General features: G+C 40.8%; 1 protein-coding gene across 1 annotated transcript in view; it reads left to right on the top strand.

Moving 5' to 3' along the window:
• Bmpr2 (bone morphogenetic protein receptor type 2) overlaps positions 1-14,074 on the top strand; it is a 118,585-nt gene extending 104,511 nt beyond the window's left edge. The window contains exons 12-13 of the mRNA XM_006975028.4: positions 3,872-5,151; positions 6,724-14,074. Of these exons, the coding sequence (XP_006975090.1) occupies positions 3,872-5,151; positions 6,724-6,971 (1,528 nt within the window). The 3' untranslated portion in view covers positions 6,972-14,074. The remainder of the gene's footprint in view (positions 1-3,871; positions 5,152-6,723) is intronic.
• Positions 14,075-14,682: the final 608 nt, after the last annotated feature.

The following is a 14,682-nucleotide window of genomic DNA, read 5'->3' as shown; positions in this document are numbered from 1 at the left end:
TGAGTTTTAGGCCAGCCTGGGCTACAGAGCAAGTTCCAGGACAGCCAGAGCTATGCAGAGAAATTCTGTCTCAAAAATCCAAAAGGGGACGTAGGGGTAGAAATGAATGTGGCTTACCTTTAATGTTAAAGATAAAACAGTTTCATAGTTGTAAAAAGTTTATAACTACTTCTACATATGTTATGCGGTATGTCTTTTGTTTTTATTAGTGTTCTTTCATTTCTTAAAGCACGTAGAGCTGGGACTTTGCCCGCATATCTACTCCATTTCACTGGGCACCAAGACTTCCAGACTGCCTCTCTGATACTCTTTCTTAAAGAGTACAGTAATAATACTTCTTCCTACTCCACTGTGAATACTGACTCACGAGACATTTCCCTTGTTAGAACTCTAATTTTAGATCCTAAATAAAAAGGCCTTTCAGGGCTGAAGAGACAGCTCAATCACTGGCTGTTCTTGCAGAGGACCCAGGTTCAATTCCCAGCACCCACGTGATAGCTCACAACCATCTAAAACCCCAGTTCCAGGGGCTTTAATGCTCTCTTCTGGCAGGCACATATGTGGTATGCAGATAAAATGCCCATACACATAAAATAAAAATAAGCATTCAAAAAAAGAAGAAGAAGAAAGAAAAGGAGGAGGAGGAGGAGGAGGAGGAGGAGGAGGAGGAGGAGGAGGAGGAGGAGGAAGAAGAAGAAGAAGAAGAAGAAGAAGAAGAAGAAGAAGAAGAAGAAGAAGAAGAAGAAGAAGAAGAAGAAGAAGAATTATTATTATTATTATTATTATTCATGGGGCTGGAGAGATGGCTCAGAGGTTAAGAGCACTGGCTATTCTTCCAGAGGTCCCGAGTTCAAATTTGAGCACCCACATGGTAATGAGATCTGGTGCCCTCTTCTGGCCTGCAGGCAGAACGTTATACAATTTTTTTTATTTTAAAGACTTTTTTAAAAGAAATTAAGCCAGGCATGGTAGTTTAGGTCTGTCATCTCAGAGCTTGGAGGCTGAGGCAGGAGAATTGCCAAAAGTTCAAGGGCAACTCAGACTATATGATGAGTCCCAGGCCAGTCTGGGCTGCAGATTAAAACCCTGTCTCAAAAACTGAAGAGCCAAAACATCCTATAACTTGGCACTTGTAAATAGGTCAACTATATTCCTTGGTTCTGTGTTTGGGAGCAAAAATAACAACTTTAGTATTTTATCTAATACATATTTAAAAGTTTCAGAAAGATATCCAGGAAAACTATTACCAGGAGTCATAAAGATAAAAGTGTACTTCATTCTTAACCCCCTCCCCCATTTTCTGTTCTCCTTTATAAGAACAATTTGTATCGTGTGCTGTTTGCACTATTTATAAACAGGTGGCATGAGCCTCAGCTGTATACCTTGCATATCACAAATCAAGCAAAGTAGAAAGAGACTAGCTGTTCTAAATAGACATCTCACTTGACAAATATTAGAAAAGTCTTCTGCTTCCAGCTTCATTCTGTACTTCTGCTACCCCATAATCTGTAAAACATGCACTTTAAAAATCTGTCAGGAGTCCGATTTAGGGACTAGAGAGATGGCTCAGCTAGAGCCGTGTTGCTCCTTCAGAAGACCCTGATTCAGTTCCTAGCACCCACCCACATGGGGGTTCCCACCCATCTGTAACTCCCTCTTCTAACCTCTACAGGCACCACACACGAACATGGTGCACACATACAGAGTCAGCTGAAGCTCCTACTTTAAATACTGTTGGATTTTTCCTGGCTGATAAAAAGAAACCCTGTGTCTCTCTTTGGTTTTCCCCCTTACGTTACTCATTTCTACTTGGGATGTCTCTTTTCCCCTCCAGTCTCTCCCAAGCTCCTCTTAAAGATAGTTCACGCAATAGTCTCTGTAGGCTCCATCTGACTGTGCCTTAGCCTCCCCATAGCTCCTTAGACTCCCTCTGTCATTCCCTTATAACCCCTCTTTTCCTTCAGCTGACTCCCTGCTGGAATACTTTCATCTGTTAATGTTCCCAGTGCCTTGATCACTTCAGGAAGGCTGTCCCTAATGTTTTCTGTAATGAGATTTCAAATAATTATATAAAAGTCCAGAGCTGTCACTTCCCGGGAGTGATGGTGCCCATTGTCCTCAGTGACTGAAGAGCAGTCCTGAATTGTGGTTGGTTTTTCACTCTTGGAGGGCCCGCTACCCAGCTCCCAAATAAATACATAGAGCCTTATTCTTACTTAGGCATGCCCGGCCTTAGCTTGGCTTATTTCTAGCCAGCTTTTCTTAGCTTAAGTTATCCTGTTCTCTTCAACTGTGTTTTGCCTCTGGGCTTTTACCATTCTTTTTTCTATCTATCTTTCTTTCCTTCTTAGTCTGTGGCTGGCTGGGTGGCTGAGTGGACCCTGGTGTCCTCCTCTTCTCCTTTTCCCAATCCTTATTCTCTTCCCTAGATTCTCTTCCTATTCTCTCTCCTGCCAGCCCCGCCTAGTCTTTCTCCTGCCTAGCTATTGGCATTCAGCTCTTTGTTCCTTTGTCTGGTGTTGTCCTCTGCCTCATACCCTAGCTCTACAGCTTACACTGGTAGTGGCCACCCCAGGAAGGTGTTCTGTGGTTAGTCTGTGCCTCTTAAATGAGGATGCTTTGGAAACATGAACAAACTTGTTCTTTTATCACTTGGTTATTTAACCTGGTTTATAACATATTTGTTGTGCATATACTATTGGACCTAGGGTTACAGGAATGAAAATACATATACCCCATGGTTCCTATAGTTACAAAACAATGTTACTTGTGTAAGTATATGTATTATAAAGAGTGTATTTGTTGATATAATAAAATTATAGGAGAGGTTTTTTTTTAAAGATTTATTTATTTATTATGTATACAATGTTCTGTATGTATAGCTGCAGGCCAGAAGAGGGCGTCAGATCTCATTACAGATGGTTGTGAGCTACCATGTGGTTGCTGGGAACTGAACTAAGGATCTCTGGAAGAATAGTCAGTGCTCTTAACCTCTGAGCCATCTCTCCAGCCTGGAGAGATTTTTTAGAATTAACTCTTTTATGTATTTTTTGAGGTGGTTTTTGTTTGGTTGGTTTTTGTTTAAGACAGGGTTTCTCTGTGTAGCTTTGCGCCTGTCTTGGATCTCACTCTGTAGACCAGGCTGGCCTCAAACTCACAGAGATCTGCCTGCTTCTGCTTCCAGAGTGCCAGGATTAAAGACATGTGCCACCATCACCTGGTTTGAGATTTTCTTTTTATTTTATGTATATGAGTGTCTGAACATGTGTGCTCCATGTTCTTGCAGTGCCTGCCAAGGCCAGAAGATGGCACTGGCTCTCCAGGGCCTGGGATGACGGGCGTTTGTGAGCTGTCGTGTAGGTGCTGGGAATCAGAGAGCAGCTGAGCCTCTTAACCACGGAGTCATCCCTCCAGCCCCTAAATTAACTCTTGTCAGCCAAAATAATGAGCATCCATAGAGATTCTCTCTGGAACCACATGGATTTTTCACATACTCTTACAGATTTCATGTGAAAATCTCATAAAATTTGTCTTCAGCAAGCCATTAACACTTACTGGGATTTTGAAACAACCTCTTAAATGTGAGTTAAGAGTGAAATAGGGCCAGTGAGAGGGCTTGGTGGTGAAAGCCTGTTTCTAAGCCTGACAACTGGGTTGGTTCCTGAGGCCCGCATGTTGGAAGAGAAGTGGCTCCCACAAGTTGACCTCTGACCTCCACACGCACCCACATGTACTAAATAAAAAAGTGCAATAAAAGAATACAAAGTGTAACATAAAAAGCGGTGGGACCTTGAAGTCTGTGGTGTTCACTTGGGGTAGACAGTTTGTCATCATTTATCTTCTATGTCATGTCTTTTTTTCTCTCTTCAAGCAACCTGTCACACAATAGGCGTGTGCCAAAAATGGGGCCTTATCCAGATTATTCTTCTTCCTCATACATTGAAGACTCCATCCATCACACTGACAGCATTGTGAAGAATATTTCCTCTGAGCACTCGATGTCCAGCACACCTTTGGCCGTAGGAGAAAAGAACCGGAACTCCATTAATTACGAACGGCAGCAAGCACAAGCTCGAATCCCCAGCCCTGAGACGAGCGTCACCAGCCTGTCCACAAACACCACCACCACAAACACCGCTGGCCTCACGCCAAGTACCGGCATGACCACCATATCTGAGATGCCGTACCCAGACGAAACTGGTCTGCACGCCACAAATGTCGCACAGTCCCTTGGGCCAACCCCTGTCTGCTTACAGCTGACAGAAGAAGACTTGGAGACCAATAAGCTGGACCCAAAAGAAGTTGATAAGAACCTCAAGGAAAGCTCTGACGAGAACCTCATGGAGCATTCGCTTAAGCAGTTCAGTGGGCCAGACCCACTGAGCAGTACGAGTTCTAGCCTGCTTTATCCGCTCATAAAGCTTGCCGTGGAGGTGACTGGGCAGCAGGATTTCACACAGGCTGCTAATGGCCAAGCATGTTTAATTCCCGATGTCCCACCTGCTCAGATCTATCCTCTCCCCAAGCAACAGAACCTTCCTAAGAGACCTACTAGTTTACCTTTGAACACCAAAAATTCAACAAAAGAACCCCGGCTAAAATTTGGCAACAAGCACAAATCAAACTTGAAACAAGTAGAAACTGGAGTTGCCAAGATGAATACAATCAATGCAGCGGAACCTCACGTGGTGACAGTCACTATGAATGGTGTGGCAGGTAGAAGCCACAGTGTTAATTCCCATGCTGCCACAACCCAGTATGCCAACGGGGCAGTGCCATCCGGCCAGGCAGCCAACGTAGCGGCGCACAGGGCTCAAGAAATGCTGCAGAATCAGTTCGTCGGCGAGGACACCCGGCTGAACATCAACTCCAGTCCTGACGAGCACGAACCGTTGCTGAGACGGGAGCAGCAGGCTGGCCATGACGAGGGGGTTCTGGATCGCTTAGTAGACAGGAGGGAACGGCCGCTAGAAGGTGGCCGAACTAATTCCAATAACAACAACAGCAATCCGTGTTCAGAACAAGATGTACTTACACAGGGTGTTACAAGCACAGCTCCAGATCCTGGGCCATCAAAGCCCAGAAGAGCACAGAGGCCCAATTCTCTGGATCTTTCCGCCACAAATATCCTGGATGGTGGCAGTATACAGAGTAAGTGGAGGGGTCGTAGCGTGTCCTTAACCTTTATCACTCCCAGAGACAGAGTGACTGGGCCTGGGCAGTAATTGATTATTGTAAAGTAGGGAAAATGGGCTTTGCTCTTCTTTCTTCTTTCTTTTCCTTTTGGTCATTGATAATTAAGAAGCTACTATCACGATAGTCAGAAGAATTACCAACTTAATCTATGTTTTGCTTGATTGCTTCTTTATGATGTAGTTCACATGCTTGTTATGACAGATGACATTAAACAATACTTATTAGTTAGTGTCAGAGCATCAAGTAGCAACATTATACCACTTTTACTTCTGAAACATTTGCTATACATATTAATATGTTAATCTACATTTAGTTTTAACTTAATAAGTCTTTATTTGTATTTTATGTGTGTTTATTTCAGACAAGGTATATGTAGCCCTGACTACCCTAGAACTTGCTATATAGACCAAGCTAGTCTTAAACTCACAGCATGCTGGGATTAAAGGCATGTGCCACCATACCCAGCTCTTAGTAAGTCATACATACAAGTCAAGAGAAGTTTCAGAAAACTAAAGTTGTTTTCAGTTCCTTCATGTCATGTTGGTGTTGAGTCTCGTATACAACAGAGCAGTGCAGTGGGGGACCTAGACAGATAAGCTGCTGCGTGGTCCCTGCCCCACTGGGACCCAGCCCAGGACCGGAGAGCTCACCTTCAGAATCTCCTCACAGTCATGAGTACAGAAAAGGATTTCTCCTTTTGTTTGCATTTATGAAAGAAAAGGAGTCATGTCTTATGCTTTCTTAAACTACAGAATGGGCTGAAAGAAGGTCTCAAAACAGTAAATCTAGCCCCTTTGCTGGACATGTAGATCAGAGGTAGAACACTGGCCTACTATTCACAAGGCCCAGGTTTTCATTTCCAGCACCACAAAGAAAAGAAAGTCTAAGCCAGGCAGTGGTGGCGCACACCTTTAATCCCAGCACTTAGGAGGCAGAGGCAGGCGGATCTCTGTGAGTTTGAGGCCAGCCTGGTCTACAGAGTGAGATCCAGGAAAGGTGCAAAGCTACACAGAGAAACTCTGTCTCAAAAAACCAAAAGAAAAAAAAAAAAAGAAGAAGAATTTTGAATTTTCTCAGTTCCTGTGAGTTTTAGTTATTTTTTAAATTAAGTCTCAAAAATGAGTTGGTTGAATTTTGCTTAGAAAAACATTGCTGAGCATCACATATTTCAGGAAACGTCTATCATTCAATTCTACAGACTCTGGTTGGACCTGTTCGTGAAATTCAGCCCCTTTATTTTCCCATCCAGTTTGGTTCGGTTTGGTTGGAGTCTTATGTAGCTCAGGCTGGCCCGTGTGGTAGCTGTGGAGTCGATGGCCTTGAGCTTCTGACACCTCTGCTTCCACTTCCAAAGTGCTAGGGTTACAGATAATCGCCACTGCCGGGGTCTGTGTGGTGCTGGGGGTGAGCTCAGGCCTGGTGCGCGCCAGACAAGCACTCTGTCGACTGCTTTAGATGCCCAGCCCGCCCCTCCACTTCTGAATACCGTCCTTCCCTGGAGCTCATTTCTTGTACTTTGATTTTCAGTAGGTGAGTCGACGCAAGACGGCAAATCAGGATCAGGTGAGAAGATCAAGAAACGCGTGAAAACGCCGTACTCTCTTAAGCGGTGGCGCCCCTCCACCTGGGTCATCTCCACTGAACCCCTGGACTGGGAGGTCAACAACAGCAGCGACAGGGCCGTGCACTCTAAATCGAGCACGGCTGTGTACCTCGCGGAGGGGGGGACCGCCACAACCATGGTGTCTAAGGATATGGGGATGGATTGTCTGTGAGGCGTTGTCAAGCTCACGGAGTGAAATTATTTTTTTGCATCATTTAAGCGTGCAGAAGACATTTAAAAACAAACTGCTTCACCCTGTCAGCCCCCTCCCACTCATGCAGCAGGACTTGCTTGAAATGGGCTCAGCTATGCAGACATTTTAGCTTATGCTTCCATACTTTTTAATTTTGTTTTTTAAGTTTTGCACTTTTGTTTAGTCTTGCGAAAGTTATATTTGTCTGTTATGACCACATTATATGTGTGCATATCAAAAGTGGTCTCAAAATATTTTTTTAAGAAAAAAGCAAAAACAGTGTATTGCTGATAATCAGTTTGGACCATTTTCTAGAGGTCATTAAAACAGAAGCAGATGAAGACAGGTTTGACTGCAGTGGTGTCTGGTACCCATGTTTTATTTCTGGGCACAAGCTAGTTTATATGTCGATGTGTTTTGAACATGTTGTCTGTTGGACATTCTTCTCTCTTGTATTTTATTTGAATGTGCAATAGTCTTTAGACCACAAAGAAGTTCCTCACCGGCTCTCTTCCTAGCAGGGCACGCATCTTCCACTGTGGAGACGTTCCCCCGTTCTTCGATAGGATGACCGGTCTCTTGCTTTCTCCTTGAAGAGAATGCACAGGCACCGTGCAGAGGCTCCAGGAAGGACTCCCAACCCTTTCTGGGATGCCGTTGTCTTTATCCTCCAAACACAAAGTGTCTCCTTCCAGGCGGTTCAATAAGCATGTGGGTTCTGATTTGGGAAGTTCATGAGAGCATAGAACAAAACAGAAGGAAGCAGATATTAGCCTTTCCATTTTATTTTTCTACGTGTGTTCATGTTCCATATTCATTTATTTAAGAAATGCTTTTTATCAGAAAATTTATAGAGCCAAACTTATATGGAATTTTTAAGTAAGTAGATGGGCAAGGTGATAGAGTGTAGGAACTTTGATTTTCTGACCATCACAAATTAAATTTCATTTCCTATTTATAATAACTTCAGAAAAAGTCATAGTTTTGAATTTATAGTATCTCTTATTGTTTCCCAGCAAAGCCTGGCAGCTTTCTGTGAAAACGGTTCCTCTTCCCATGACCTAAAACACTGTGTGGAAAGCTCAAGTCAACCAGCATGCCCAGTCCTCGGAAGAAGGGCTTGCTGCCAGACTGGAGACTGTCGGGCAGACTAAGGTTGACCCTCTTCCCTCTGCTAACTGTCTTTGCTGATCCTGTTTTCATGTTTTCTCCTTTTACTGGCTTCACGCGCTCTCCACCTTGGAGCAGTGTTTAGTGTTCACGTTGTAGCCGAGCATGCCCTCTAGTGACGGCACTGGAAGTCACTGTCACACTCCTTTGCTTCTAATGATGTCACTAATGATCTCTGAAACAGGCTCTGTGTCTTTCAGAAAAGCACTTTCTGTCATTACGGGACTTTCCCCTAAACATTGTTTCCCGCCAGTTTGCAAACAAATTGTTCTCATGTTTTCACATTCTCATCCATTAATATCCATTATCTAATTAAGTTTTACATTTTTGCAGGGGGAGATACAAAAGTTAAGTAGAAGTCTCCAAACTCCTAATTTCGGTCAGTTCTCATGTCCTGAACCCCATTTTCTCATCTGTAATCCTCCAGCCTTACAGTTTACTGAAGCCAGCCCACTTCCCCATGTCCCAGAGCTGGTGACTTCTTGTCTGAGCCTCCTCTGACCTGCCATCTGCTCTGCTGCCCGGATGTGACAGCATTTAGAACATTTATTCAGCTGGATTGCTGACTATGGAGTTCTCAGTTCTTAGGATTAAGATTAGCTCATTCGTGCCCAGGATTCCCTTCTCCCTTTTGTGTTTTATTGGCCCTTCTGGTGGTTTAGATTGTTGTTTTTGTTTTTGTTTTTGTTTTTTTGTGACAGGGCTTCTCTGTGTAGCCTTAGCTGTCTTGGAACTTGCTCTGCAGACCAGGCTAGCTTTGAACTCGGATTCTTAATATATATTTTTGTCTTCTAGCATACAGTTTCTTTCAGACAGTCACTATTTTCTAGCTACGTAACAAATAACTTGTGTCTTTCACTTATTTCTCTTGTCCAAATGGCTTTCAGAAGCATTTCAGGATTTTTGTTTTTCAGTTATGGGACGTTAAATCAGAATAACTTATATCCCTTCCATCTCTAATCTGAAGCATTGAGAACAAACAACCCTGTGAGTCCAACTGTCTCTTCCAGTCAGAACACTGTCCTACAGGCAGACATAGTTTGTATTGGGGGCAGTCAACTGTGAATTCTCCAACAGTCTTTAATGATTAATACATTATAAAATGCTTTAAAAATTAATATGCCAAATTAAAAGAAACAAGTATAGTTTTCCATCTCATGCAAATATATTTAAAACAAATAATTCCTTTCACTGATATATCGTAACTGCTTGAAAAATAGGAAAGGTAGAAAGTATAGGTCATTTTAATAAATTTTGAAAACCATAATACACAGTATGCAGAAATCCCTTTAATAACTTCAATTACTTGTTAGCTTTATCTGATTCTTGAAGCTGGCACTGAATTGACCACATTTCACATAAAAAAAAATTATTTGGGGACCTTTTGAATAAAAGTCATTCAGTTCAAAAATATTTCTCTGCACAATGTTATAATCTTATTAGGACATCAGAGTGTAGTGCCAGTCCCCTTAATGCCAGTTGTGGGCTGGGGGACGGCAAGGCGGTGAAGAGTGCTTGTGGCTCTTACAGAGGACCAAGTCCACTTCACAGCAGCTCCGTGGCAGCTCACGACTTTCCCTGAATCCAGTTCCCTCTCTTGACCTCCACTGACATACGCATAACACCCCCCACACACACACACAACATACACATAATTAAAAAAAAAATCTTAAAATCCTAATTGTATACCAGAACTAAGTAATGGAAAGAACTTGATTTGAATTATATATAGAATAAAATGATTTAAATTAAAACCTAAAAAGGAATTTAAGTGTATAATTTGAAAAACACTTTTACTGTAGAAATTTGTAAAAAGACATATACTGAAAACTGGCATGTACATACACTGTCTTTTTCATCTTCAGAGCAACCATATTTTAATTCATACTCATATTTTACAGACAAGGAAACAAAAATTCAGAGAATTAATTTGTCCAAGTTTACCTGGGGTAAAATCCCAGGTCTGTTTCTGTACATCTCTTTCATCCACACACATGGTTACATTCTTTATGGACAGGTGTGTAACGAACTGACATTTTGTACTCCAGCAGACTTTGTACTCCAGATACCTTAATGATTTGAGAAGTTAGGTCAGCATAACAAAGTCTGTAATCATTATTGCTTAAAAGACAGTTACTAATTCAATACAAAATTCAACCTACATCTTAAAATCACTTCGCTTATCTTCTAATATTCTTACATTGCAGAACTAAAGGCAAAGGAAATTTTCAGAGAAAAGCGAGGAAGCCGTGGGAGCAGACTCCTAAAGTGATTCCGTACTAGATTTGGAAACAGGAGTTAAATATACATTTGCACTCTTCTAAACGCTTTGCCTCCATCTTTAAAATTTCTGCTTTAACAATGTTAGAAAAACTGTCAAGCCAGAGAACCAAGTAAGATGTTGGGAAAATACAAGATGATACCCTTTTTATAAGTCAGGTTGGTGTAGCTTCCTTCCATGTGTGTATGTTCCAGAAACTGTATGTTGGTTCTGGATGAGAAACCAGAGAAGGTACACTGGAGTAGTCAGTCGGTGGGGGGGAATTATCACAAATTTTGGCAGATATTTTTATTTAAGATATTTTCAAGTTTGACTTCTAAATCCCAAAGGAATACCTGGTAGTCTGCAACCGTTACACTGCACATCTAGTCTCTATTAACTAGTCATTTAAAATGGAAAAAAATCAATAAACGCTTGTTTCCTTTTTTCATATTTATGGACATGAATATTTCATTGGGAGTCACTCACTAGTATTTGATATTGTATAATATTTTATACCATATTTTATAAGCCTGTGTTGACTTAGTACTGGTCATGTGTATGACTATCCACAAGGTTTTTTAAAAATATATGATTGCTTTATATCCCAAACTCCTTAAAAGACAGATTCTGAACGCGTGCTAGTTGAGGTCCTTAGACCGCCGTTCTGGGAAGTGTGTAACACACCCACAGGACCCCAGGAATCTCTTTTGGGCTATGATAATTTTCAGTATTCACACCCTTAACTAGCAGTGGGCTGTGGTGCTTCTGTTTTCCAGGAGATAAAGTTGCATTTTAACTTTTTTTTAAGATTATGAACTATGCAAACTTTGTCCAAAAACTACCTTACATGATCCCTTCCTAACCGTGCTCATCGGTTATGTGAGTCTGGCCCGTTACCTCCTGAGCGATGACTGTACACAAAGGCTGTTATCAAGAGGAGGGTCTCCCCAGGTGTCCACAGCAGCACCTGCTCTTCCTCTCCATAGACCCCTCATGGTTTGTGCCGACTGTCCCTCCACTGACTGGCAGTTGTGTGTCAGGAAAGTTTCCTTCATGCCTCTTCCGGCTCTCTTGTTTGATCTGAAGTGTCTCTCATCCCTGAGAGGGAAAAGAGAATAAATGGTCCTCCTCTCCAGCGCTCTTTAGTCGGCTTCCAGCTTCTCAGTTCATCAGATAAAATCGGTCCCCTTCCTATAGGTCCTTTTCTCCTCAAATCTATTTTAATTACTTTATTTATATTTAAGAGCACATAAAATTCTATGTTATATTCAAATTAGTTGCTCCAGTTAATTTATAGCACAGTAGTTTGATAGAATTCAGAGTAAAGATGTTACCATTTGATTTGGATTTAATCATCAGACCACCCCAAAACCAGCACTTAATTTCTGTATTATCTACATTTTCTATTGAAGTGTGTTTTATGATTTCATGTCTGCACAGATATAACTAAGAAGCCATGCATATGTAATTGTGTATCATTTTCATTACACTTTCACCTGTGTCGCGGGGAGTTTGAGTTTCACGACTGAGCCACAACTAATATTATACATGTTTCTCCATATCAAATATCGTATTAAACACTAAATGTAAAATTAACTTTCAAAAGCAGACCCTACAAAAATCAGGTATTACCCATCGATATTTCTGTCTTTTTGTAGACCACTTTTGAGATGCTTACCATTGTTTTCGCAGCATAGAGTGGGTGGACTAAAACAATTTTCATTTAACTTTTTAAGTGGTTAAAGCTGGGTCTACATAGAGGGTAAATCTGTAAGATTGATCTCGTGGCATAGAGGTTTGGAAGTAAGTATTTGAGAAGCTGTACTGTATGTTAAAATTATGCCCCAAATAAATCTATTGAATCTTTTTAAAAACTCCAATTTTATTAGTACTATGATGTTTGAGGTGTTTCTAATGAACATTGTAAAAATGCACACTCATTTGTAAAACTTAGTTTGCAGCCCACATTAAAATCTGGAGCAGGAAGAATCTTTAGAACTAAATTGCTTCATTAGGACGCCCAGTTTGTGACTGAATTTCACGATAATTGACTGTACTTGAAATTACAACTTGACTGTTTTTCTTTTTAAAAGGTCCTCCCCCTTTTTTTATTTGTATTTTCAATTTCAGAAATACCTTCCTGGTTTATAATCACTTTTAGACATAGTATTACTTAAAAACTCAGGGCGCCTTTTATCTGTTTGTACACTGAAAAACGTTCAGTTGATAGCAAACAAGCAATTAGATCTAGTTGGATACTGAAAAGTGTTTGTTGCATAGTGACATGTCATCATATTATTTGACTTAATTCACATCAACATGATGTTTGATTTCATTAGTCATAAAAACTTGCCCAGTTCTGTAATTACTGACTAGAAGGAATGACTCAACTCATTGGCCACATGTTCCAGCAGATTTAAGCCTTGGCCTTACAGGGCCGGCTTACACACCTTCTGTTCTTGGTTGTGGTTGTACCTGACGGAACAAATGTTCATTTGGTTTTGTTTTTAATAACAGAGCTTAGGAAAGTAATTCTGAGATAGAATTTTCTGAAGAGATAATTAGCATTATAAACCTTTCTTCTAAAAGTGAGCTGATGACTAGCTTTAGAGATGGCTTGAGAAGGTGATCTATGGTAACCAGTTTTTCACACTGTCAGAGCCAAACAACTTCTCTTTAAGTCAGACAGACTTAAGCTCTAATTGGTCTGCTGTATATTTAAATCTTAGCAGTGGAGTTATTTGTAATCAGTCTCTTGTCTCAGGCTCCCTACCTTGTTATCAGTCTTAAGTATATAAAAGAAACATTTGTAAAGATGTATAAGAGTAAGAAAACTAATGACTAAAAAATGCAATTCAAAGCAATTAGGTTTCAACTTAATATTATTGAGTTGCTTGACTTCTGTGGCTTTTTTTTTTTCCTTTCCTGGTAACATTTATTTATTTAAGCGATATTGTATGTTATGTCTTCATTTCTATAGAGATTGTATTGTATAAGTGTTTGTATAAGCTGGAATCATCCTGAATTTTCTGTTGCTAATTTTTCAAGTGAATTTACATGGATAACTGTAAAATACACTAACTCTTAGGGTGTGATAGCTGAAACATGGAGATGTGTAGCTGCCTTGTTTTTTCCTGATGGACAGGAGAAACACTAGCTACCGAGTATTCATTTCTGAGGATGCCTTTTAGGAAAAGAAAGGCTGACAGTGTTGGCCCTTCCTCAGAACCCTCTTTCTTGTTAACGGGTATCTTTCGTTGGTGTATTTGGTTCTTACATTGCAGATAGAATATCGTGTGTGAATTTATGAATAATTACTTTGATTTACTTTGCTTTTGTATAAGCCATCTGAGACCTTGCTAAGCTGTGTAAGTTGTGTTTGATGGAGCAGTGTGAGTCTGAAATAAAGCAGATCACTTTCTTCTGTATTATCTATGGATGCCACTATGAACGCTGACATTAAGCCACTAAAGAGTTTTCTATGAATAAGTGTAAGTAAATGCTTTGATATATATAAACCTAAATAAAAAGATTGTATTGAGACAGAGACATTGGCAAAGGAAGTTTTAAGGCAGTTCTTTAGGTTTAAAAAGGCTTGCTGTAAAATGGTGCATTATTCCATTTATTAAAGATCATATTAATGACAACATTAATTTTTAAAAAGACCTATTTATTTATTTATTTTGTGTGCATCGGTGTATTGCCTGTATGTGTGTCTGTGTGAGTGTGGTGGATCCCCTGGAACTGGAGGTGCAGGTGTTTGTGAGCTACCATATGGTTGCTGGGAATTGAACCCGAGTCCTCTGGGAGAGCAGCCAGTGCTCTTAACTGCCGGGCCATCTCTCCAGCCCCGTAAATGTTTTTATTTTATTTTATGAAGTCTCCAGAAATCGTTATTGCTGATCTGATATCGCAGAGACCTTGCAGTCGAGTCAGTCTGTGCTCTCACATGACTTGTATCACTTAGTGTGGTATGAAATATCAGCTGCAATTAGAATCATAGCTGCCGCTCCCTAGCTACTTACAATATGCCAAACACCGTGTTACTTACGCTGTGTACAGCTGACAGTTTTCACAGCTGTCTTACAAATACATGTTCTCTCTCTTTATAAGTGAAGAAATGGACGTTCAGAAAATTTGAATGCCGTTCTGCAAGCACAGAGCTGGTAAGTGGTGAATGGGATCCCAGTGATACAGTTTGTACTTTGCTTGAACTACAGCCTTGGAACTTGGCTTGTGGCAAGGAAAACTCATAAA

This window comes from Peromyscus maniculatus, chromosome 13, assembly GCF_049852395.1.
Source record: "Peromyscus maniculatus bairdii isolate BWxNUB_F1_BW_parent chromosome 13, HU_Pman_BW_mat_3.1, whole genome shotgun sequence".
In the NCBI taxonomy this organism is placed as follows: domain Eukaryota; kingdom Metazoa; phylum Chordata; class Mammalia; order Rodentia; family Cricetidae; genus Peromyscus; species Peromyscus maniculatus.
Note: the sequence above shows the minus strand (reverse complement) of the source record. Positions and strands in the feature narration are given on the sequence as shown.